The 26,451-nt window shown below is 44.6% G+C and overlaps 1 protein-coding gene across 2 annotated transcripts; it reads right to left on the minus strand.

Annotated features, from left to right (window-relative positions):
* Window positions 1–373: 373 nt before the first annotated feature.
* BST1 (bone marrow stromal cell antigen 1) lies at window positions 374–24,537 on the minus strand. 2 transcript variants are annotated; one of them, XM_072946020.1, is made up of 9 exons: window positions 24,093–24,534; window positions 22,998–23,124; window positions 21,291–21,426; window positions 17,796–17,878; window positions 14,901–14,977; window positions 14,485–14,577; window positions 11,803–11,889; window positions 8,919–8,978; window positions 374–2,998 (listed from the first exon to the last, which is right to left on the minus strand). In XM_072946020.1, exons 1-9 carry the CDS (start codon window positions 24,290–24,292, stop codon window positions 2,893–2,895), a joined length of 969 nt encoding a protein of 322 aa, XP_072802121.1. In that variant the 5' UTR covers window positions 24,293–24,534; the 3' UTR covers window positions 374–2,892. The 2 variants fall into 2 exon arrangements, with proteins under 2 accessions (XP_072802121.1, XP_072802132.1); XM_072946031.1 differs by lacking the exon at window positions 374–2,998 and adding an exon at window positions 6,810–7,007 and having other exon boundaries at window positions 24,093–24,537.
* Between the last annotated feature and the right edge of the window lie 1,914 nt (window positions 24,538–26,451).

Consider the following 26,451-nt stretch of genomic DNA (forward strand, 5'->3'; position numbering starts at 1 on the left):
CAACAAAATTTACATTGAAAGAAAATTAAAGAATCACCCATCCTGTATTTTCTTCTCTGAATTCCATTATATTCACATGTCGATTCTCTCATTAAAACCACATGTGGAATATCCATTCTATCCACACCTGGCTGGCCCCTGGAGCAAACGATGGGCGAGTCTTCAGAGAAGCCACGGTCCCAGGACGACAAGACAGTAGTGACGGACCACATTAGGGAAATTCATGGGGTGGGGGCAGCACAGGGGCAGTGAACACCCAAGGCCCTGGGCAGAGGTACCAGGGGACTCGGGAGGTCGCTGGGGAGAAAGAAATTTTCCTCTAGCCTTCTAGGTGCTCCTGGCTGGTCTGAGAATGAAACTGACATGAAACAGATTAACAGGAGGAAATTAAACACAAGTTTAATAATAACATGCACACATAGCAGAGACCCTGATGAACTAACTCATCAAAATGACCGAAGCCTTCACCTCAAATGCCGCCCTCAGTGGAAGACAAAAGAGGATGCTGGGGGTCACGGTAAGGGGACGTCAATGAGGAAAAATGCAATTTCACACGAAGACAGAAAAGCAAATGTTTGGTCAAGAAGTGTTTGCTGGGCCCTGCAGAGACAGTGGGACACAGAGTGGGCTCTGGTCGCTTAGCCCTGCTGAGTTCCCCCCACCGCACTGAGCCCACGTTCTTTGCAGATGTCCCTGGTGAGAGCTCTCTTCTGGGGAACAGGCCCTCTATCTGGATTCTTTTAGGCAGTTGAGGGGAAGGTCAAAGTTTCTTGTTGAGTCTTTGGGGCCTTGATTGTTTTCAGCTTGGAAGAACCCGTATGCCAAAGAGATAATTTGGGGTGGAAAATTTTGCTCCTCTACTAGGTGATGCTTAAGGTGGGCCTTGAAATCTGACAAGTGGACGGCAGAGCAGGAAGGAAAATCGGTGCAGAGAGAGCAGCACACTGAAGGCCCCGCGGAGTGAGAAAGTAGGACACGTCTGGGTCACGGCAAGCTGCTCGGCTGGATGATGCCCAGCTGGTTACAGCCTCTCTAAGAAGCTGATACCACTCTTACAATTCACACCAGAGGCCACATCAGTGAACATCCTACCACATGCCAGGTCCTCTTGGATTTTGTTCCTCTAGTCTTTCTTCCCACAGTCTGTTTGCTTAGCCCATTCTGAGCTTGACCTGGTTCCCAGCCCCACTCACTCCTTATGTAGCCAGTGCCCATGTCATGGTCCCCAGAGTGTCCTGGCTTGGAGGAAGGAACCCACCGTTCCACCAGGTGCCTGAGTGTCTGCTGGGCATGGAGCTGGAAGGCATGACAAGCGGTGTTTATGAAAACTGGAGTAGAGGCGCTGCCAGGAGGAGGAAGGAGCCCTGCACTCAGAGAGGCACATTTCAGGAACGGCTCTGCCCTCGATGGGTAATTCTTTTTCTCCCTGGAGACGTACGGGAAACTCCAGAAAGTGCAAACGCTCCTACTGCCCCCTTACTGGCTGCAGGGACACCACAGTCTGCGAGTTCTCAGGTCTGAGCCACCCGAGCGTGCTTTAGGTGAGAAAGGAGTGAGGACAGAGGAGTGCCTGTGACAAGTTTTGGTTTTGTTTTTCTCTTCTGGAAACATCTTGCGTTGGGTCCAACTACCACCCATAGACGATGGATGCGTGTTTATGTGTGTGTTTATTTCTCACATTCATCAGAGAAAATTCGAACAATACAAAAAGTCAAAAGCCAAAACTAGGAATCACTGATTAGACCATTCCCCAGAGATAGCTGCTTTGCCTTTGGGTTGATTTCCTTTCCTTTCCTTCATGTATAATACGTGTGTATCATACAAACACACGCCTATACTACGTTACCTCTGTATCACGGCTTAGACAATTGGATCATACGTACACAGCTGTAAGTCCTATGTCTTACACTTATCGTCGACCGGTTTCTATGCAAGGAAATGTTCTTTGAAAATTTTTCCTTTACATTCAGTGAAATGACCTTTTTCTGAGTGTCGACACACACATAGGTTCCTGTTACCATCACACCATAATCAACACCCAGAGCAGTTCTGCCACTTCCCCCAAATGCCCTCCCACTGCCCCTTCTTAGTCAGCCCCTCCCCCTGCTGCTACGCCGACACTGATCAGTTCTGAACGTCATGAACAGAATCACACAGTATGTAGCCTTTGGGTTCAGCTTATTTCACTTGGCACCATGCATCTGAGTCTCATCCATGATGTGGCATTCATCCATAGCTGGCAACTTCTGATTGCTCAGTAATATTCCACAATGTGGATATACCAAGATTAACTCATCCATTCACCAGCTGAAGGACATTTGGGTTGATAATTTACTGTTGAATGACATTTCATCCTACAGATATACCAAACCATATGCAAAGAGTTCTCTATGACTAGAATTTTTAGAACCCCCCCATTACGAATAACGAATAATTGAACATCTTTATACAGAATTCTTTGCCTACCAAACATATATGTGTACATTTATATAGTATACACATATGTGAAGCTATCAACAGTGTGCCCTGCAGTGGTATAGGAAAATATAAAAATATATATACAGTTCTACTAGAATTCTCTTATAACATTTGACTGTAAAACAAACTTTCTGGGTCTCAATGCCTTGTAGCATTATGAAAAACAAGAAAATAATAACGAGCTTTAATTCTAAACCAGCAGTTTTAACCAGTTAAACAGAACTAGATTAATTTCCTTTTTCTGAAATCCTGAGCATGCATATCATTAAAAAAAACACACTTTAGGACACTGTTTTCCCAGCAGGAAGCTTCTTGAGACAATGGAATCGCCTGCTGTGCACAGAACAAGGATGATTGCACAAGGGCAGGGTTCAGGGCCACGGGCATCTCAGGACGACAAAGCTGAGTTTCTAGTTACATTTGAACCACTGAAACTGAAGCCACTAAGAGAGGAAAGACAAAGCTGGCACTTTGTACTCCATAAGGGAATGGGACTTCTTTTTGAGTAGAGGCTGCTGCCCTGCAAATTAAAAAGGAAACAGAAAAAATGTCAGTATTGCGGGATGGCACCTACTTTTGAAAATATCCATGCACATGGCAGAAAAGTTTAAATCTCACAGAAAGTTACAAAGTGAAAAGGAAAAGCTTCTTGGCCTCCCTATTTGCACTTTTCACAGAGAATCATTCTTGGTAGTCTGAGTTGTCCTCCCAGGAATGTGTACACACTCCCACACACGCGCACACACACGCGCACGCGCACACACACGTACTCACATAGCCTCTTATCTGAGCACAAATGGAATCTACCACTTGTTTTTTCACCCAGCACCCTATCTTGGACATACTTCCCTATTGGTACACACCGAATTTATTCATTCTTTCTCATGGATGAATTCTGAGTGGATGGATGTACCAAAAACTTGGCCAAGTTCCTCCCTGACGGACACTGCATCATCAGAGTGTAACTGGTGAGGAAACACCAGTCATGGACACTGAGCGGGGACCTGGCCAGAGGAGGGACTCTGGTCACAGCAAATGGTCTGATCATCAGATTTTTAAGAACAGAAATTACTGAATTCCTTGAAACCAACTAAAAGGTGATTTTTTAAAATTATGAAATAATCTGATGTTTTTAATCCCATGACTCCCGACTAGTGGCTCGGGTCCTTGAAAGTTCCTTGCTCCGTTTGAGTTCTGGTCACCTCTTTTTTTTTTTTTCCACTAAAGAAAGCTCGAGCAGCCCACAAATTTGTACTAGGGCTCCTCCTGCTGGACATTTCCTGTACTTGCACTTCTGATACAGTTAATGTTCCCAGACCTCGTTTATTCAAAATTGTTTTTGCTTTTAAATAATTAACTAATTAATATGAAGATAAATGTATTTTTTTTAAGAAAAGAAAATTATGTAGAACTAAACACAGTAATAATGAGTCTCCCTTCATCTATTTCTAGTTCTCACTGTTAGCAATTTGGAGTCATCTTCTCAGAACTATTTCTATCATTTACATCCATTATCATGCACAAGTACAAACATAGTCTTGTTTTCTTCTGCTTTACATGTCTGGGTCCCCGTTCTATGCATTGACTTCTCACATTTTAACTTCAACTTTTCATGTCCATGTGATTTGTGCTTGAGGGCAGTGTTTACGCAGAGAAAAATAGCTATTCGCAGTTACTTTGGTTTTTTTCTTTTTTATTGAGGGATGGTCAGTTAACAATGTTGTGTCAATTTCTGGTGTACAGCACGCAGTTAGTTTGGTTTTAAAAATTAATTTCAGATACTAAATTTATAAATTCAAAAGCTTGATTTTCCCATACTTTCCATTTGATGTATGAGCAGTATGATAATGAAGCCTAATGAACTTTGATAATAACTTTTGAGGGGGCTTCACAATTACTCAAATTCCCTGAATATTTTAAACTCAAGTTATTTTAGGTTACATTGTTTTAAACTTAAGTTTTTAAATACTACATTTTCTTTATAAGATATTTTAAATGATTATAGATAAGCAAAACCTTCTCAAATACTTGATTCTAGTAAACCTAATAAATGTATAACATTTCATCTTAATTCTCTTAAACATTCCTGATTTAAAACTTAGTATAATTCTCTTGATAACTTTCCACTAAAAATCTTAAGTTTAAAAAAAGTTATTTAATAGGTACACTTATAATGGAATCACAGGGCTAATCCAAAAGCTATTCTTACATGCTAAATTCTCTAAAATGTTGCAAATGAATTAAATAATGACAACAAAAAAGGATCGTCCCTAAACTTATCAGAAAACTATTCATAATGTGAGTTGAATTTATATAAAAACTGTTTATTGGATTCTAAACCTTTTATTAAAAGCCCTTTACCCCCTATTGCTAAGCAAGTGAAATTGGTGTCCCACTTCTGTGGCCTAGGGCCAGGACAGAGTCAGGGGACACATTTTGGACAGAGGATTTGAGCCAAGATGAGAGATCTGATGTCTTGCCTTGGCCTTGACTGACACGGCACATCCTTGTGTCAGTGGCATGAGTATGTCTGTTTCCTCATATCCTCATCAATTCTGTAGATTATCAGAATTTTTGGCCAATATTGTAACCTGTAAGTATATAAAGTTGTTTTCTACATATTTTTCACTGTGATTGTGAGAATTTTGTCCTATCGATGCATGATTATTTCCCCTCCCCCAGCTTTACGGCGATATAACTGACATATACCATTTACCATTGTTTTTAGCGGCTCCACTCTATCCCATGTCGTAAGCGTAACCCTTCCATGTATCCATTTAGTTGTCCTTGAGTATTTAGGTCCAGCTCCCAATGTCTGCAATTCTGATTCAATGCCAAAAAGAACACTTTGGGGAAACACCTGTGACCATGTAGACTGCATCTACATTTTAAATCATTTCTTTAGAATAGGGTACCAGGAGTACCCTGGGGTCTGACTTAGATCAAAGATTACGAATAATTTTATAATCCTTGGTACATGTTGTCAAAGTGTTCTCTCAAAGCATTTTACCAGTTTACCATGCCAGCAAGCATTGACGAACATCTTTAAAATCTTTTTCAGCTATTTTTTTTGCTGCGGTATGTCAAAGAAGTTGAGGTGGAAATCGCACCTTATTCAATTTGTATGTCACTCTTATTAGAGCAGTGAAACAATGTTCTATATTTGCCACTGGTGGTCCGTCTTTTGTAAATTATCTACCAGTATTCTTTGCTAAGTTGTTAAAAAGAGATTAGTAAAATTCCCTCCAGGGCAATGAAAGTGGAGAAGAACTTGGCAAAGGGTCAGGGTCCACAGGACTGTGGGCAGGAAAGCACAGGGTGTCTTCAGGGAAGCGGATCAAAGCTGGCCTGAAGTGAAAGTTCCTGGTGGGGTGCAGTGGGTGGTGTGTTTAGAAGGAGGATGAAAAACCCAGAAGGCCAGGCCGGAAGTTTGGACGTGGTAGCCGGGAATTTGAAGGGTTCTGAGCAGCAGGGACAGGAGGGTGGGTTTGATTTTTCAGGTGAGAAAAGTAAAGGCCCAGGTCCATAGACTTACTTCATTTTCTGTGAGAAGACTCAAAACAAACAAGCGAACAAACAAACAACGCTTGCCTAATTCATAGGGAGTGAAGTACAGAGCATGAGAGAGGACTGAACCTCGCCAGCCACCTGAGACACAGCCCAGTGACGGTGGCTCTGCCGTCTTAATTTCCAGTCAGAAGAGCCTTAACGGTGGCCGCTGTGGTCTCTGGAAACCTCACAGACTCGCTTCAGACCCCCTCACAGGCCGGGAGGTCTTGGGCAAGGCCTCTATCAGTTTCTCTGGACCAGTTTCTTCACCTCTGAAGTGCAGACACAGGTCTGGTTGCTGTCGTAAAGAGCCCAAGTCCCAGTGGTCTAGACAAGACGTGCTTATTTCTCTCTCAGTAACTGTCTGGGCTGAGCTGGTGGCTCCAGGGCAGGGGGCACACAGCTCCCCTTGTGGTGTCGCCCTGTCATGCCCAGTGAGGGTGGTTCACCTGACAACAGCCGACAGGAGAGGGAACGAACGTGCCTCCCTTTCAAGTCACACACATCACTCAGCCACAGAGGAAAGGGAGGTGAGGGAGCACTCTGGCTATTCTTGGCAGCCATGAGCCCAACTAACACTCAAGGTTTCTATCACTAAATGAAGAAGGGAAGCAAAACTAGGCGGGGTCGATGAGCAGCCCCTCCCTCTCGCTCTCTCTCCCACAGACATTTATGGAGCGCCACCTACGTGCCACTGCGATGAAACAAGTAAAGAGGAGACTGATGCAACCGCCGAGTCGAATGTTGGAGACAGATGGTGACGAATGAGTTGCAACGTGGCTGGGAAGAGGGGCGCACTACAGTCAGGCTGTGGACAAAGTCCACGGAGCACAGAACAGGGGGCTCTTAGATCCGCCTGTGGAATCAGGAAAGCCTTGCAGACGAAGGGACAAGAGGCACTGGGCCCTCAAGGGTACATACAATTTTAGCAGATAGGACAGGAAGGGACGAGAACTCAGGCAGCGGCATCAGAGATCTTCCTGCCAATACAAATCAAAAGAACAATAAAGCATCATGTTTTATCCATAAGACTGACTAAAATTAGGCACAGATACAGATGCAAGCTCAGGCACAGATGCAGATTCAGATACAGCTGCAGACAGTGCCCAGGGTGGCTGCACGAGGGGCGGAGGGAGCCCCCAGCCCACACCACTGGCGGGAGCGCATCCAGGGGGCAGCCTTTCTGAGACATATCAAGACTCAAACTACACACATCCTCTGACCCAGCAACTCCCCTTCTGGTAATCCATCCCGCACAAATCCTTGCACAAGGGCTCAAGGAATGGAATCAAGGACTGCAGTTCAGCATTGTCTATAATAACAAAACAACTGCAACCACAACCTACAGCTAAGTCAGCCTGCGGCTGGAAAACGGTTAAATAAATGGCGAGTGGCTCTCCTACGGCATACTCCGCAGCCACGAAGAGACCGAGTCAGAAAGTGTGAACAGACTGAGAAGGATGACATCCTTATACTGCTCAGTGAAAAAAGCCCACAGCAGAAGAGTCTGTCTACAGTGACTGCTTTTTGTACAAAAACAAAGGCAAAGGGATAAATGAAAATAAGACCAAACCAAAAATAAATGGATGAACAAACTTACACCTGTGTCTGTGAGTGCACTGAGGACATATGGGAGGAGATGGACCAGAATGCTGAAAGAAATTACTTTGAGGAAATGGGAGTAGAGGGAAAAGAAATCATCTCATTCACTGTTGATGATAGCTGAATACTGGAAACAATCCAAATGTCCACCTATGGGCAATGGGTTAAATAAATCATGATATGTACCTATAACAGAATTCCAGAGACACAGCACCAAAACACCATTATGTGAAAAAAGCACGTTGCAGAATCCTATGCATACTACCACTTATACGAATGGTATAAGAGAAATATGCCTCTGTGTGTGTGTGTGTGTGTGCTGTAACAGACACAGAATATTCTAGAAGGATACACAAGAAACTAGAAATCGTGGTTGTCTCTGGGTAAGGAAATAGGGTGACTAGAAATAGAGGAAGAAAGATTTTTTTCACTTTCTCTACCCTTTTATAACTTTGAATTTCACCCCATGTCCATGTACTACCTTTTCAAAAACGTTAACATGACTTAAAAATATATTAAGATTAAGAAATGTGAAAATTGGTCAAAGGAAACCTCACCACTAAAATGGAGTCAGGAGGCCAGAAGGGGGAGCCCTCACGCAGGACCACTCACTTCAGTTACAGGAAGAACTGGGTCCTTACAGACCCCAGCGGAAGAAGCATCAACAGGAATGAATCATCTGTTACAGGTCACAGCAGGAGACATGTATGTGGCATCTTCCCTGAGAAACTGACCACCCCAGCAACTCAGGCAATGAGAAACCGTCGTCGTTGCCCTGAACTCCCACTTTTCTCTGAAGGACTTTCATTCAAAACACCCCTTTCCAACCTCCTCCTTTTTCTCTATAAAATAACGTTCCTCCCCTTCGTCTGTTGGACTTGCCTATGGTTTTTGCTATAGCTTGCTTGTCTCGAAGTGCAATTCCTCTGCTCTTCCCAAATAAACCCATTTTTGCTAGTAAAATTAACTTAGTTTTAAGGTCAACAGAAATCAATGTTCGAAGGTCCTCTTGCTGCTCCACTCCCAGACTCTGTGCTGAAGCTAGTGCAGCCTCTGCTCTGCAGTACAGGCAGGGGTTCAGCTTAGTTGCACAGCTGTTCAGCACATCTGTGCCAACCTAGCAGCTCAGAGCCAGAGGGAAGTGCAGTGCAGAAGTACCAACCTGGCTCTGCAGCTGGGCATTTTAGAGGGTGGGCGCAAAATCATACTGCAATTCACCAGTGTTCTGTAAATAGTAAGGACTGGTTACCTTAGGGAAGCAGGGAAGCTGGGTTAAGACATTTACTTACGAATTTAAGGCACAGTCCGGGTGAGTGCTGTAATCCACGCACTGTAACAGCTTCACTGATCTAGAAACACATACACATACATACATCTGAATCACTATGATTTACACCAGACATTAACACAACACTGTAAACAGGCTATACTTCAATAAAAAAAGGAAAGTAAGTAATGTTTAAGAGATTATTTAAATGACTTCCATTCATAAAACATTTACAGAGTGCCTGGAAGGTACTGCGGATACAAAGTTTCCGACCTCAAAGAACACACAGTTTTGGTTTTTTCCCCCAAAATATTACCCAGCATTTACTGAGCACTTACTATGTACCAAGAAATCTAATTAGGTATTTTACACAGATTATGGCATTCAACCTCCACAACCACCAGATGGAGCAGGGACTACTGTGTCTCCAACGTACAGCTGAGAAAGCTGCCCTGAAGGACCAGCCCAAGTCCTCGCAGTAGCAAGCCGGGGAGCTGAACTTGAACCTCCATGCCAGAGCCCAAGCGTGGGACCACTTCTGTAAAGATGTAGGATTTTGCTTGGAAAAACCTCTTGATAAGAACTTTGGGCAGAAGGTTGGACGTTGGCACATGAGTGATGGCTGGTGGCCACGCTTTAGCAGAGAAAGCTAAGTTGATCTGCACAGTAGAGCAAGAAGCTGTGGGGTTCCAGGCAGCCAGGAGAGAAGGGAAAGCAGCAGTGAAGACAGGGGCCAGGTCGGTGTCTGGTGGCAGGGCGACCGGAGGGGACTTTGGAAGAACAGGAAACACGCTGTATGGTCTATGGCTTGTTATCGTGACACCTTCCTGGGACTCGCCTGCCTACTTTTCAGTCTAGCCTACGCTACTCAGTTTTTTTGTTTTTGTTTTTTTTTAGTAGAGCAGTTTGTTATTGCTTTGTTATGTCCCCCCACCTCAAAAAAAAAAAAAAACCCAGAGTTTCACTGAGTCTGCTTCAACACAGCGCTAAGCAGAAAGCAACCAGGAGACAAGAGAGGCTCTGGAAAAAAGACCTCGCCAAAATGTGCATGAATCGTGGGGAGAACTTTTGACTGCCACAGGACAGAGGTCAGTGTCACCTGGATTTTGAGAGGCAGAGGGTTCTCACTCACATCCAGCTCTTAGCTGGATTTGTCACCCTTTGTGGCTCTCCCGTGTAAGCCTGTTGTCACCTCTTCTGGGATCCAGAGCAACACAGAAGCCCACCTGAACACAGAGAGAGCCCACGGGCAGCACAGAAACGGTACCGGAGGACTGAGCTGGGCGTGTGAGGGAGGCGCCCTGAGGCCAGCTTTGGTGGAGGCAACCAGAGCCAGAAAAGCAGGCTGAGACCCTGAGGACAGTTGTGAGCCGGGAAGGAGACCCTGGGCTCTGGCTGGGCCCCACACTTGGCCTGACACCTTATAAAAACACAGCCTCCTTGGGGGAGTTCCTGGGCCAAAGCAAATCAATCATAACTGTGGTCATAACTTACAGCCACAATTTTCTCTATCACTGAGCTGTTTTCGAATAAGAACTACCTTTTATCTAATTTACTAAAATCTGGTGCTTGGATTAAGAAAAGAAGAGTCCTGTAGGAGAAAGAAAAGAGCAAGTTTCGGGGCCACCCAATGCTGGGTTCAAAACTCAGCTCTGTCACTGGCTGGTGACCTTGGGAAACTTGCTTAACCTCTCTGACCCTTAATTTATCCAACCATAAAAAAGGGGAAGTTTATATAAATCTTAAAAACAGACAAAATGAAACTATGATCCTACACATCTGGAGAGTGTGTAAGGCGGGGAGCCTGAAAGAGAGGCCAGGGGAGACCAGGTTGCTGGTTGTGCCGTTTCTTGATCTGCACGCTGGGCATGGGTGTGTGCTGCACCTGTGTCACTCAACTGTACACTTATGGTTTCTGCACTTCTGTGTACATAGGTTATATTTCCAAACAAGAAAATGTGCTTTGCTTTGTTTTTAAGAGGGTGATAACAACACCTAGAGTGTCCTGAGAGCATTAGCAGGAAAAGATGAGTGAAATGGTACAGCTTCAAGCTGTGGAAAAAGAGAACAGCTCTGAGGGGCTGGTTCTCCTGGGGAGGCCTGAGTAGGGGAGACCCACACTTCGGGGCTTTGCTCAGGTGGGAGGGTTATCAGGATCCTGGAACTTTTGAGAAGGCAGAAGGCAGCAGAGCCTGTGGGACGGTCACAGGTGCTGGACAAGACTGCAGATGTAACTTGCACCAGGCCACATCCACAAATGGAAGTCCTTGCCGGGCTGGACTCCAGACCCCGAGGGAGTAAAGAGGCCTGCAGACTTAGGGGCCGACACAGAGAGAAGCAGGTAGCCGCTAGGCGAGGGATTCCCAGCCCTGGGGAGGGCTTTGAGCTGTCCCAGGGTTTGAGCCAAACTTATTTACATTCCCAAGAATCAGGAACGCCTTCAGACAATATCTGATTGTAAGTACATAAAGTGCCTGGCCCATAACGTGCTCTTTAAATGGCAGCTGTGACGATTTTCCTATGGGTCCACAGGCACGATGCATCTGTCTGTCTCTCAAACTCCACCTTAGCACCTATGGTGGACAGTGTAGCATCCAAAGATACTGGAACCACAGTCTCCGTTCTCAGGTGACTCACCAAGCTGTAAGCAAGCAAGGAGGAAACTAGACATACACAAATGACAAACAGCTGCTGTCTGTCCCCTAAGACTCTGGACAGAAGTGGGTGGGCGCCAGGCAGAACTCCAGCCAGAAGGCACTCCTGGTCTCCAAACCCAGTGACTACCCAAAAGGCACAGTTCAAGGCCTTTGGAGCTGATCCCTGAAAAACCCTTTCAACTGCCCTCTGCCCTCCAAAATCACCGCCCCTGCTTTGAATATATGCGCAGATTGTAATATGCCACCTACTGGTAATCATTGATACAGCTGTACTGAAAACCCAGTCTCTCCAGTCTCTCCTCCAGGATTTTCACACTGCCTTCTCCACAGGATTCTCTGAAACACAGAAACATAAATATAAAAAATAAAACAAAAGGAGAAGCGGATGGAGGAAGCTGTTTCTGCGTTAAGCGAAAATTACTTTGTGTGCTCCAGAGATAGTCTCTTCTCCGGAGAACTACGCGGGAAGTTCTTTAGACTCAAACGCGCCGCCAGCAGTCAACGCTCGGCTCCCCAGGAGGGGATGCTCTGGGCCTTCAAACCCGTCCCAGGTTTGCGAGTCACGCACTGGGAGGGTCTGAGCCGGCGCATGCGCGGTGCGCCACACGGCGCATCACAGCCCCACCCCTCACCACAGCCCCGTGCTGTGGGCCGACCGCCCGGTGCTGCCTGCCAGCTGGTTTAGCCCACGGTGTTATTAAGTTAAGCTTTAAATGGAAACAGAAACATGCAAACCAAAAAAATATTAGAAAATGCATATGAACAAAAGGGGGGAAAGCCCCAATTCGCACACCACTAGAGATGACTGCTGCTAACATTTTGGTGGACATCATTCTCGACTTTTTAAATACATTTATTCCCATGAGATTTTTAAAATATAACAATGCTGTTCTGCTGTCTGGCGCCTTTTGTAATCTGTGTTTGCCCATGTCTGTGTATATAGATATATACCTCTCTGCCATTATTTTTAATTCCTGCCTGGTCTCCTTTACACAATCGGAACATAATTCATAAAAGCAGCCCCTCTTGTTAAAGACCAAGGTTCATTCCTACATTTCAACGTCATTGACACGACAGCAAACTTTGTTGAAGCTTCATTTTCATCCCCATGCTTAATTGTTTCCTTGGCATTAAATTCCTACAAGTAGGTTTTCTGGCACCAAGGTTCTGAATGCATTTTAAGGCTCTTAATAAGCCCAGTCAAGCTGAACCCCATGCTGACCACCCCCAACAGAGCAGAAGATGTTCCTCTCCCCACATTGTCATCATGATCACCCTCCTGATGGTCATAATGAAGCAGGGAGATTTATCAAGACAAACAGAGGTGGATACAACGCTGCCTGCTGGGGAGAGCAGGCATGGATTCAGATCACAGGCAAGGCCCAGGCTCAGTTTCCCTGGACTGGGGAGGTAAACAGCCCCCCCACTGTAAAATTAACAGGGCGTGTACGGGGAAAATGAGCCATTGGAGGAGGTTTTCACAAAAGTGGAATTCCAGGCATTACAGGAATGAAGAGGGCAAGGTGTTGAGTGACATCATGTTTGGGGGTTTGGGAACCTTGCCAAATCTGGGACGATGCCCTTCTCCTGGCCAAGCTCACTACTGAATTTTTTTTGGTGAGCAGAGACATGGAGGTTTTAAGACACCTAGACACAGTGTTCAGTCAATGAGTTATTCTGCTTTTTTGTTTTGTTTTGTTTTAAAATAAAGGCAGCCGAGGCAGCACTAAACACAGTTATTAGCTGCATTGTTTTTAGCTCTCTGTCCATGATTTTTTCTCCTAAAATCTGAGCAGTTTAGGACACCCACTTTCTTAGTTCATGACCCACATCTCCATCCTATGGCCCAAATGTGTACAACTTGGGGTTCTGGCCTCTTTTATCATCTCTCCTGCCACAGAAATGATGGGCTGAGATGACACGGAATTGCAATGTCCTTATCTCATTAAAAGTAGACTCAGAGGACAAGCTTCCTCTGACAGATACATTAGAACAGCAGGCAAGCATAATTTCTAGATGAAAAGAAACTTCTCCCAGAAACAAGAAAAATAATGCACATTGTTCTTCACGCAACAATACGTATGGGAAGAGAAAAGCAGATTCTGGTAGGATTATGTAATAAGTCGTATGCAAATTTAATCTATTACCCAAGAGACTGGAAAAAATATCACTCATTATACGGTGAGTCTTAGGGAGTCCTGGGGGTCTGAAATGGGGAATTTGCTAAGATCCTCCCAGAACATGCTTTTAATAACACATCTACCCAATACTGTCCTCCACCGAGCTTCAGTGCTCTGAGGAACGAGGCCCCAGCACCTCTGAAGCACCATCATGGCAGCTTTAACCAGCCTTGACCTCGATGGCTTGTCTCTGAACCAGATGGATTTAAGTTTTTTAGCTTTAGTTTTGCCAGCAGTGCCCTTTGTTGATGAGAAGGATGAGGTTAAGCTTGCATGTTTAGAACCACTTAAGTTAGTGGTTACCCAGAAAAATCACAGATTGTAAAAGTTTCCTCGGCCAGCTATCTGAGACCCAGTTGTGAAACTGGTTGTTCTCTGAGGAGAACCGCTTCATTACACAGCCCATGAGTCAATTCTGAGAACTCCTGGTGAGGTTTTGGAGCTTCAAATGAGCAGGCAGAGAAACTGGCTTTGACCCACACAGATGCATAAGGACCTCTCCTCTCCAGGGCTGCCCAGGTCGCTCAGAAAGGCTGAGAGGACTATCTGGATAAAGGAGCTTTCCTCTGGGCTCAGGACTGGCTAGTGGCATTTCCAGACAGCCAAGCCTTTGCCTTTCTCTGCCCACCAAATTAGAAGCATAGGCGACCATTGTTCCCCTCGAAATGAACATGTAAATGAGACTTGATCATATCACTTCCAAGAAAAGCATGTTTGCACAATGACCATCGCCAGTAGCACCGTAACTTACACGATGGGTCCCCCGATGTTATGCATGACCCAGATCTCAATTCGTGTGATTTTGTCCTTCTGTAAGTGGGGAATTTCAAAATCTGCAAAAAAACTGAGAAACAGGAAAGACATTACCTAAAGTCTTAAAGCAATATGACACTGTTCCCATCACATTGTTAGTTGATTTACATTTTAAATCTTTTGAGGGTTACTTTTTAACTTTCATTTTTATATTGCATTCCTGCATTCATTAGCTGTTAGGGGTATAAATGTATAGATATGGCTCTGATCTCCAGGTCATTCAAATGCTTTGCTCTATCTGAACATACAAAACAAACATTAGGCTGGGGTTAGGATGATTCTCTTAAGTCTCCATTCAAAACAACTAAAACACATTTTGACATCTTTGTAGTCTATGTCAGTGCTCATTCTTACCCTTTTACAGGATAGGCTCCTGTTGGCTCTGAACCATTCAGCATGACGTAGATCACCCCAGAACTATCCTTTGCATACTGCAAAAACAAAAAACAAAAAGAAACAAAACACCAAGTACACTAAGACGTCCTTTTTCAGCTAGGAAATGGTCAATTGTCTTTTCAACTGACAATTCTCCATACTGGAGAGGATGTGATAAATTTGGTATTTTGTAGAGCTAGAAGGGATGACAACTGGTATATCCTGGAAAGCAAATTGCTTTGAAATGTCAAAAACTCATAAACTTAGTAATTCCATGTCTGGGAATCTACCCTAAGAAAAAAATGCAAACGAGTATCAGATTCCAGCATTGTATCAGCTGGAGAAAACTAACTTATGCTGCCATCACAAGCAACCTCAAAATCACAGTGGCTTTAAACAGCGAAGATTTACTTCTTGCACTCCCTGTATGTTTCTCACAGGTTTGGGGTTTGAGGCTTGGATTTGGCTCCCCGTGTCCTCCCTCTGGGACCCAAGCCAATGAAGTCTCCACATCTGCAGAGTCACTGGTTATCAGCGAAGGGAGAAGACTGTGGCAAATCACAAACCAGTCCTTAAAGGCTTCCACCCAGAAGTCACACAATCCTTCCTTCTCACAGCTTACTGGCCCGTGCAAGTCACACAGAAGTAACTTCATGAGACAGAATGTGTATAAATCACGTGTTCAGAAGATGAGCAAGGAATACTTGGTCAACAGCACTAAGGACCATCTGGTGTACAAAGATGTGCACAAAGGTGGATAGTGAAGTATGGTTTGTAGCCAATCTAAGGAGCAGTCAACAACAGGGAAGGGTAAGCACATCATGGCAGTTACGTGTCTGAACTACTAGCCAGCCACTGATAAAAGTCTCCATAAGGTTTGCAATAGCATAGAAGGTGCTTATATTCAAAGCAAAATGCGAGACTAGGTGGACAGAGCATGAACTCTACCTTGTTAAAAATTCATGGACAGAAGTCTGGGACTATGAGTCAACCCCTGAAATCTCCAAGGGAGAGAGAGAGGTTCCAAGAAGTTTCCAAATCTCCAGTTCAGAACACTTCTGGAACATGTAATTTCCCTGATAAAATGTTTATTCTAGACTGAAGGCAGGGGCGGAGGAAGGGGTGTCACGGAGCACTTGAAATTCTGCGCTTGTTCTTTAGCAGAGAGAAACCCAGCACCAGCCGCAGCAAAGCAGCAACCTGCTCCACGCCATGCTCCTCTCGGACTGCTTCCAGATACGCGAACAGTCACGGTTAAATCTGCAAATGCTAAGATCCAATGACCGCTCCGCTAAAGAGGGTCCCCTTAGGTAGCAGGAATACAGATGATTCATTTTCTTATTTACATTTTCTATAATTTGTCATTTTCTATCATGAGCAGCTGTTACATGTTTGATAAGAAAAAAATTTTAATTAAAAAAAATGCATGCAGATAGAAGAAGGCTGTTCGATATCGTGGCTGAAAATCTGGTCTCCGGCTGCTGTGCTTACGAGCTCTGGATAAGTCTGGTTAAGTTTCCTGGCCTCTCTGTCCTCATTTTTCCTATCTGTGAAACAAGGATCGCAAGAGTCCCTACCTCATAGGATTGCTGTAAAGATCAAATCATTTAAATAACATTTAACGTTTGTTGAATACGTCTCTGCGGTGGTTCAGATCCTGTCCTCATCACTATTCTCACCGCCTATCCTCGTGCTCAGACTACCCAGCAGATTCTAAGGGTTCATAAAACATGGGCAGGATTATTGGATTCCCACTCTAGAGTGGGAGGAAGTATGGATGATGGCTTGGAGCCGCTTTGAAGTCGGGCAGATTCGCTAGGTAGAGTATCCGGGTTTTGACGTATACTGTTGACATCACCCCTGAGTTGTCGTTGGGACCCCATACTCCGTTGATGTATCTGCAGCCTCCCGCTCCTCAGTGAGGGGCTCAGGCAGCCTGCACTCCAGACAGAAGCTCTGGGAAGCAGGCGCAGATGGAGCTCTCCTTCCCCCGCAACCCGGCCCCGGAGCGGGCAGGAGGGCAGAGAAATAAGAATGTCTTTGGTGCGGACCCCTGCTTAGTTCCAAACTGCGGCTATGGTGGAAGATTTGATGAAAGTCCCCTTCACCCTGATTAACAGGAGACTCAGTGGCCACCTGGGGTCCAGAACAGGAAATGGGACCAAAAGAGACACAGAGAGCCCGGAAAGGGCTTGGCGGTGGTGGGTGGAAGGCCCTGGTGTCCACCGGCCTCCTGGTCAATACAGACAACACTTAATAGTCGATTGCTGTGTCCACCCCAGGGTAAGGACTTCACCGTCTTTATTTGTAATCTTTGGTTTGACACTGGTGACAGAAAATGTAAGCTGTAGTCACTGGCTACGGACAGCTATCATCAACTCTGGTGACAATGTCCTCTGAAGAACAGACCTACCTTTCGGGGACCATTTCTGTGTCTCCTGTTTATCTCCAGTCTCCTGTCACCTCCTCTCCCACTAATAGCTGTCTACTGGACGTTTCTCACCCCCACATCTAGGTCTCAGGTGTCCCAGGGTCTCCGGTAAAGCAGGGGTTACCCCATTTCACATCACAGTCAAAAATCACTGATTTGAAATGCTAACAACAACCATGACGTGAGAGTAATAATAATGACTGTTCAGTGACCTCACCTGGAGCTGACATTCAGAACGTTTTCTCTGTACCAGCCACTGAATTGAGCATTTCAGCTCCTTAAATCCTCACACCCTCGTGGAGCTGAGAGGGTGAATCAGAATGTCGCTGAGGTAGGAAGTGGGATTCAGAGGAGTTCAGTCATGGCCGGGTGGCCCAGCCTCTGAACCCATGTTCACACGTCCCACGCCTGTTCGGCCACCCAGCCACCCGCCCCAGGGTTACCTGGACAGATGCCCTTTTCCAGTAAGAATCCACAGGATTATTTTCACAATCTTCTGCTGTAGGGCAGGATTGGTAGTCGAGTCCTACGGGGAAAAGAGGCAAACACGTTTCATTTCAAAATATTATACCAGGGAAGGCTTAACTTGAAATATTTGTTGACTCTGCAAAATATATTGAACCTCGTTCTGCATAATGTGCACAGACTTAGCATTAATGGTTCTGCTCACCTGCTCCACAAGGAGCCTGGCCAGGGAACGCCCAACCCCCGATACCAAGACATCTGTCATTTGCTCAACTCAAAGGTGAGGAAGGGCAGAACTAAGCAGCTGGGTATTTCTCTGCTGGCTCTCTAGCAAGTAAGTTATTAATTAATTAATTAATTAATTAATTTATTTATTTATTTATTTAGGCTTTTTGGGGACAAACGCCTTCTTCAGTTAGCCCAGGTCTTGGAAGTAAATACAAGAAAAACAGACCACAAAAGTAATGGTCCTTAACCAGAAAACAGAAATTTTATAACATTTAAAATATATAAAATGCTAAAATGTATTACATTTTTAAAAATTGTAAAGACAAAATTCAGCAGATATATAATGGAATTTGTCCCCATTTAGTCTATTAAAAAAAGGGAGAAATTGCTAATTGACAAGTCATTCCAGGGAGAACCAAACAGGTCAAACTGTGAATTTTTTTATGGTGTTCTTTTTTTTTAATTGAAGTGTAGTTGATTTACAATGTGTTTGTTTCAGGCATGCAGCACCATGATTCATTTATACCAAATCTATATTCTTTTTCAGCTTCTTTTCCATTATAGGTTATTACAAGATACTGAGTATAGCTTCCTGTGCTATACAGTAGGTCCTTGTTGTTTATCTATTTTATATTCAGTAGTCTGTATATATGTTCATCTCAAACTCCTAATTTATCCCTCCTCCACTCCCCGCTTTGGTAACCATAGGTTTGTGTTCTATGTCTGTGAGTCTATTTCTGTTTTGTAAATAAGTTCATTGTGTCATTTTTTCAGATTCCACATAAATGTGAACTTTTCGAAGGGACATGCATGGAGCTTCCTTGCTCCTCTGGACACACCGTCATCCACCCTCCCAGCATCTGATGTGCTCACCAACTCAGAGACTCTCTGAACCCCATCACAGAGGCGTTTTTTTGGAGATTTCATAAGATAGGTATGATTGGTTAAATCACTTTGGCTGCTGGTGATTAACTCAGTGTCCAGCCCCTCTCCCCTTCCCTGAGGACAGAGGATGGGGCTGCAAGCACCAGCTCTCTAATCAGGCCTCTGTCTTTTCAGTGACCAGCCCCTCATTGGAAGTTATCCAGGGACCCCCAACCACCAGTCCTCTCACTGCCATACAAAACACACTCATCACTCCTCAGAGTCAGGACCTGTGTGCCAGGAATCAGGGAACCAAGATAAATATTTATGTTGTACTGGCCACAGTCTCCCTCCCTTCACGATCTTCCCATCACACCTCTCCTCCATTCTCTCCCACCCTCTGCAGGATGATCAAACTGAAGCTTCCTAGTCATAGCCAGTGGAAAAACAGCTGTGTCCATTTGATCTGTACTCCGCCATGCTTCCCACCCCACTCAGAGTGAAAGCCAGAGTCCTCACAGCATCCTATGCTGGCTGGCCCTCCTTTATCCCTCTAGCCTCATAGTCTACCAATTGTCTCTTCACTTACTGCCTGTCTTTCTGTTTCTTACATATGCCAGACACACACCCACCTCTAGGCTTTTGCACTTGCTGTTCCCTCTGTCAGGAAATGCTCTTCCTTGTCTCCTTCAGGTCTTGGCTCAAATATCAGCTTCTCAGTGAGGCCTTCCCTGGGCCCATGTAAAACTGCAACGCTTTCCTCGCTACTTCTCACCACTCCAGCCCTTCCTACCCTCTTTCCCCTGTTTTGTGTTTCTCTGTGTCCTTTATCATCTTATGGCAGACTATGTATTTTACTTGCCTGTTTGCTGTTTTCTCTCTGCCCCGACTCCCACCCCAACTCTATAATGTAAGGATGAGGTGTTATTTTCCTGTTTTATTCTCATCTGTATTCCCATTGCCTAGAAGAGAGAAGACAGGCACGTAGCAGGCACTCTATGAATTTTAGGTGGATGAATGAACGAATGGAGGAGAAAGAAACAGAACTGAGCTTAGATTAACTTGTTTTTTTTTTTATTACACTCCACAGTTTCAGTACCAGAATATTTTGTGGGGTTTTTTGTTTGTTTAAATGAAGTATAGTCGGCTTACAATGTTGTGTTAGTTTCTAGTGTACAGCGCTGTGGATCAGTTATACATATACATATTCCTTTTCATATTCTCTTTCATTATAGGTTATTACAAGGTACTGAATATAGTTCCCTGTGTTATACAGCAGGACATTGTTGTTTATCTATTTTATATACAGTTTGTATCTGCAAATCTTGAACTCCGATTTATCCCTCCAATGCCCCCCATAACCGTAAGTTTGTTTTCTGTGTCTGAGTCTTCCTGTTTTGTAAATAAGTTCATTTTTGTCATTTTTTTTAGATTCCACATATAAGTGATATCATATGGTATTTTTCAGGTTAACTTTTAACATGACTCCAGTACCCAGGGATGAAGAATCTCCAGTCTTCACGAAGGGAACACCTCCTCCACCCCCTTTCCTTGCCAGCCTTGGTCCTGTGCGTTGTTCAAGACTCACCAGGAGCCAAGAGCCACTGGGATGCTCCCCCAGCTCTGGTCTGTACCCGTGTCTCCTTCTGCTACTCTTAGCTCCCAGTCCTGCCTGCCTCAGAGCACGTCTCCAGACCAAACGCCCCTCCCAAGGCCATAAGCTCCCTGAGGATCGAGACCACTGAATCGCCAGCTCGTAGCATAAAAATCTACCATCAGGCCAGCCCTTGAGATTTTAACTTTCACTATGATTTTAATGTCAAAAATTCAGTTCATCTGCTGGCGGCCTGGAGTGGCTTCAGAATCAGTCAGAAGAGGGGTGAATCCTGGCCCTAGTTCTTCCAATCATTTCACCTTCCAAAGCCTCAGTTTCCCCCTCTGGAAAATGAGGATAGTGAGGCAGAGCTGTGCAGAGCTGGGAGGACGATCCCTGGAGTCAGGCTGTCCGGCTCTGCTGCTTATGTGCTGTGCACTCTCGAGCAAGCTTCTCAGCCTTGCTGTGCCTCAGTTTCCTCATTTGCCAAAACAGGAATCAGGATAGGACCCATCCCACAGGGCTGCTGCAGGGATTAAATGAGCTAATAGATGTAAAGTGCTTAGAACAGTACCTGGCAAAAGATAGGTGCTCTCCATCAAGTATAGTTGTTATTATTATTACTGTATGTTATTATGCTGATGATAGTTATCATTATGATCACTTACCTGAGAGGATTTCAGGGGGATCAGATGAGATAAATTCATATGAAAGCATTTAGCACAAATGGCAAATGCATAGTAAATAGGAACTCTGACTTTTCCTGTGATTCGTGCAGAATTCTTACCAGAGGTATTTTCCTGTCGACACCAGCTCAAGAAATCTCCAACCCTGCCGTACAGAACATTGCACAGCGGCATAAAGCGACGGCCATTCTCCGCGTAGCTGGTAACAAGGAGGTGGTTGTTTTCCCAGAACAGGGACTAAGGAAAAACAAACACAAAGTGAAAATATAAACTAAAATCAATACAGATTTCTTCGGGCACAGTATCATCAAGACAAGTCTGGCAAATCATTTCTCATTCGACTGTGACTTGCCTCAAAACCACCAAACTTTCTTTTTCTGTGCCTTTATTTACCCATTCGGAGAGCACCACTATCTCTCTTTCCTTTATTCCAAGGGTATCATGCAAATATTAGTGAAATATTTTCCCAGTCGTAAAAAAATATAGAGAGATGGATAGACAGATAGATAGATGGATGGATGGATGGATAGATACACACAGACATACATCCATAGATTTTTTTCCAGTAGTTAAAAAAATTATAGATAGATTTTTTAAAAAGAAATCAAGGGACCTGGGTTGGAATTCTGGGTCTGTCACACACTAATTGCGTGATCTTGAACAAAGCATGTCATCTCCCTGTGCCTCAGTTTCCACATGTGAAAAATGGAGAGTATGAGCCCTTTCTCTCCCACAGCTGTGGTTAGGACAGTATATAATCACAAAAGGAATTCCTAAAAGGTAAAATGCCTCAAAAATACATGACTTTTACATTATACTTTATAGTTTCCATTCTAAAGTTACCATGTTTTCACATAATAATAATAATACAAATCGTGCAGTCAGATCCTCAGTGTTCCAACCAGCAGCCTCTGCCCAGACTGGATACTCCCCTAGGGCAGAGGGTGTTTTGTTTCCTGAAACCCTGAGAACAACACCTGGTACATGGGAGCAGCTCAGTATTTACTGAGTTTATCAACCAAATAATAACAAAAAATAATGGCCCCCCTTTTCACTGACAGAGAGGCTGCAAGGTTCCAAAGGCAACATAGACTTAAAAATCACGTTTTCAGTCTATGGTATATTTGAACCTCCCAGCTCCATTTACCTGCCTTAACAAATGAAAAAAACCCATGTTGAGATGTTTTCATTTGTAAACATCAGTGTTACTTGACTTTACAATGAAAAAATCAAGGTAAGAATTTATGTCAAAAACAGATGTCCTTCATTAAAAAGAAGGAATTTATGTCAGAGAAATAAAAACAGTATCTAAATTCTGTTTAAGCCTCAAGGTACTGTTCTAAAGCATTTTACATCATTTTCTCACTTGCTTTTACCAAAGTAGATCTTAGAGTACAGACAGAATATAGACATGTAAACCACATGTTTGAATGGATATAATCTCAAAGCCCATTAAAACGAGGGACTGGTCTCCTGGAAGAATAGTGAGATGGAGGATTTTCTGAAGGACTTAAGGCTCAGGTCTTTGGGGCCAGTTAGGATGCAGATTATTCCAAACTGGTCGGGTACAGGGGTCCCGTGGGAAAGGTGTGGTGATGCCCTGATGTACTTCTGGTTCCTGCACTGACTTTTTGATTTAGGAAAGTTCCTTCTGTCCATGACAGGCAGTAGACCCAGGGTCACTGTGGAAGACAAAAATGCCTTCCCACCAGAGAGCTCAGAGCACATGGTGAGTTGGGTGCTCGAGGCTTGGTTGGCAGAGGCACTGCCTGTCTCTATGGAGACAGAGCTGGTGGAGGCAGCCTTACCTTGTCTCTGGGAATCGAGTGCCAAGAGAGATTCAAAAAAAGGTCGTAGTCTGAGGGAACCACGGAACAGGGATTCTTATCCAGCACCACTTTAAATGCCTCCCAGATAGCTGTGCAGTTCTTGTCCCTGCAGAAAAGCACAAGTTCAAAAAAAAAAGACCACATTTCAATGTAATACATTTCTGTTTCTCTCTCCAAGAGTTTTTCATGAGCAATTTCCCCAACTATCAACTCTGCAGAACTAGGCATACAAAAAAGACAGGAAATTGTCATGACTCAGGCATTCCCTAATTCCCAAGAGGAAGAAAAACAACTTTGGTAATGCATTTAGAAGTCTGGCAGTGGGCGTGTCCTTCAGAAAGTGCTACACGTATTTCATAACAGGCTTACAGAGACAGCAGAAAATGCACGGGCTCGGGGTGCCTCTCCATTCACACACAGGTCCATTGTGGGGCTGGGGGACAGGTGTGAGCAGGTGACGCAGGACTTTATAAAATCAGGAGTGCGCAGCAAGGGTTGAGAAAGGCTGTTCCACCTCCTGCTAAGGCAGAAAGTATGACCTCCAGGGCTCTCCGCCACCCCTGAAGTCCAGTCTAGTGTTCCAAAAAACTTCCCCACCCCATCTGTAACTTGTTATTTCTCATATTGGGCGGTGAGTTCCTTGTATTGTTCTCTGCTCTTGTTTGTGTGAAATGTGGCACAATAAAAACAATTGGCACAAGAAAGGAGTTTATGAGAACAGAACAGGTGGGGCCAAAGAAGGAACAAAAATCAGTAAGAAGCACAGTGCTGGCAAGAGAGACTCAAACTTTAAAAGTCCTCTAAATTAGAAGATCTGAAATTTTAATTCCCGGAGTACCTGGACTCGAAGAATTCCAGCGGGAGACCGTGTTTCTGGGTGTGACGGTTCTGGTTGAGCTTACGCTGGCGGTCATCCAAACGCACGACTACCGGTCCTCAGCTACCCCCAACAACCTCCTGTTCAGTTACACACACACACACACCCCCTCACAACCAGACCCCACACAGTTCACCCCTCCCAGTAGATTCCCCGTCCCTGCTCCCTCTCCCCGGGCCCTCGCCCGCCGCGCTCACCGCAGCTCCGGGGGCCCCAGCGCGGAGGACTCGGCGCAGCGGCCCAGGAAGATGCTCTGCAGGTGCGGGACGGTGCCCTGGCCGCTCCACCGCGCGCCCCCGGCGCCCGCGGCCCGCGGCAGCAGCGGCGGCAGCAGCAGCAGGAGGAGCAGCAGCGCGGGCAGCTGCAGCCCGGCCGGCGCGCGCCCCCGGGCAGCCATCGCGGGCACTTTTGGAGTGCCTCCTGGACTCGCCGCCTCCCCTCGCACTAAGGTGGCTCCCTGCGCCTCGCCCTAAAGCCGGCTGCGCTCACTTCCTGCCGCTTCTGCCTCAGCTCTAGGACCGACTTGGGACATCACCGGGGACAGGACTATTGCCCTTGGCTAATCTTGGCCGGAGTCCACGAGGAGGGAGCCCCAAAGAAGAAGCGAAGTTGGAGAAGGAGGGGGGGGGCGAGCTCAGTCACCAAAAGGAAGATTTTTCTGGCTTCAAACTGCGACCACTCAGAGAGACGCCGTCTTTCTCACTGGCCAATGATGAGTGGATGGTGTTTGCTTTCAGGAAATAATGACCGCATAAGCTAATATATATCGAGCTGTTACTATGTACCAAGCACTCTACAAGCATAATTTTCATTTCCTTTTCACACATCCTTCCAAGCTCGGCTTATCGCCCCCACTACAGGTGAGTACATTCAGGGACCTGAAGTCACTTGTCAGACGTCACAGTCTCCCTTCTAGATGGATGCAAAATCCTGGAGACAATCAGTTCAGAGAGCTAAGATTAACAGAACTCCACGTGGAGGGCGAAGTCCTCAACGTCCACAGTAATGATAGCTGTGACCTGATTGCCTGGCAGACATGCGACAAGTGTAGGAGGCCAGTGAAAGTAGGTTCGGAGGGTTCTATAATATTTAATTTTAATTTTAATCCCCCCCCATTTTAAAGTTTATAACCAAAACCTGCACTGTCCTGTACAGCCCCTCCCTAATTCAAGTTAATTTCCAGAAATAAGCCTTTTAAATTCTTTCAACAGTTTTTTCCCCCCTGGTATTTACTCCACATTTCCAAATAATATTGCCTATATGCTGTTTCTTTCTTTTCTTTTTGTAACATTTTTATTGATTTATAATCATTTTACAATGTTGTGTCAAATTCCAGTGTTCAGTACAATTTTTCAGTCATTCATGGATATATACACACTCATTGTCACATTTTTTTCTCTGTGGGTTATCATAACATTTTGTGTATATTTCCCTGTGCTATACAGTGTAATCTTGTTTATCTATTCTACAATTTTGAAATCCCAGTCTATCCCTTCCCACCCTCCACCCCCCTGGTAACCACAAGTCTGTATTCTCTGTCTGTGAGTCTATTTCTGTCCTGTATTTATGCTTTGTTTTTGTTTGTTTGTTTGTTTTTGTTTTTGTTTTTTTAGGTTCCACATATGAGCGATTTCATATGGTATTTTTCTTTCTCCTTCTGGCTTACTTCACTTAGAATGACATTCTCCAGGAGCATCCATGTTGCTGCAAATGGCATTATGTTGTCAGTTTTTATGGCTGAGTAGTATTCCATTGTATAAATATACCACTTCTTCTTTATCCAGTCACCTGTTGATGAACATTTAGGCTGTTTCCATGTTTTGGCTATTGTAAATAGTGCTGCTATGAACATTGGGGTGCAGGTGTCATCCTGAAGTAGATTTCCTTCTGGATACAAGCCCAGGAGTGGGATTCCTGGGTCATATGGTAAGTCTATTCCTAGTCTTTTGAGGAATCTCCACACTGTTTTCCATAGTGGCTGCACCAAACTGCATTCCCACCAGCAGTGTAGGAGGGTTCCCCTTTCTCCACAGCCTCTCCAGCATTTGTCATTTGTGGATTTTTGAATGACGGCCATTCTGACTGGTGTGAGGTGATACCTCATTGTAGTTTTGATTTGCATTTCTCTGATAATTAGTGATACTGAGCATTTTTTCATGTGCCTTTTGATCATTTGTATGTCTTCCTTGGAGAATTGCTTGTTTAGGTCTTCTGCCCATTTTTGGATTGGGTTGTTTTTTTTTTCTTATTGAGTTGTATGAGCTGCTTATATATTCTGGAGATTAAGCCTTTGTCGGTTTCACTTGCAAAAATTTTCTCCCATTCCGTAGGTTTTCTTCTGGTTTTACTTCTGGTTTCCTTTGCTGTGCAGAAGCTTGTAAGTTTCATTAGGTCCCATTTGTTTATTCTTGCTTTTATTTGTTCTAGGAGAAAATTTTTGAAATGTATGTCAGATAATGTTTTGCCTATGTTTTCTTCTAAGAGGTTTATTGTATCTTGTCTTATGTTTAAGTCTTTAATCCATTTATGATAAAAACTCTCACCAAAGTGGGTATG

This window comes from Vicugna pacos, chromosome 2 (assembly GCF_048564905.1).
Source record: "Vicugna pacos chromosome 2, VicPac4, whole genome shotgun sequence".
In the NCBI taxonomy this organism is placed as follows: domain Eukaryota; kingdom Metazoa; phylum Chordata; class Mammalia; order Artiodactyla; family Camelidae; genus Vicugna; species Vicugna pacos.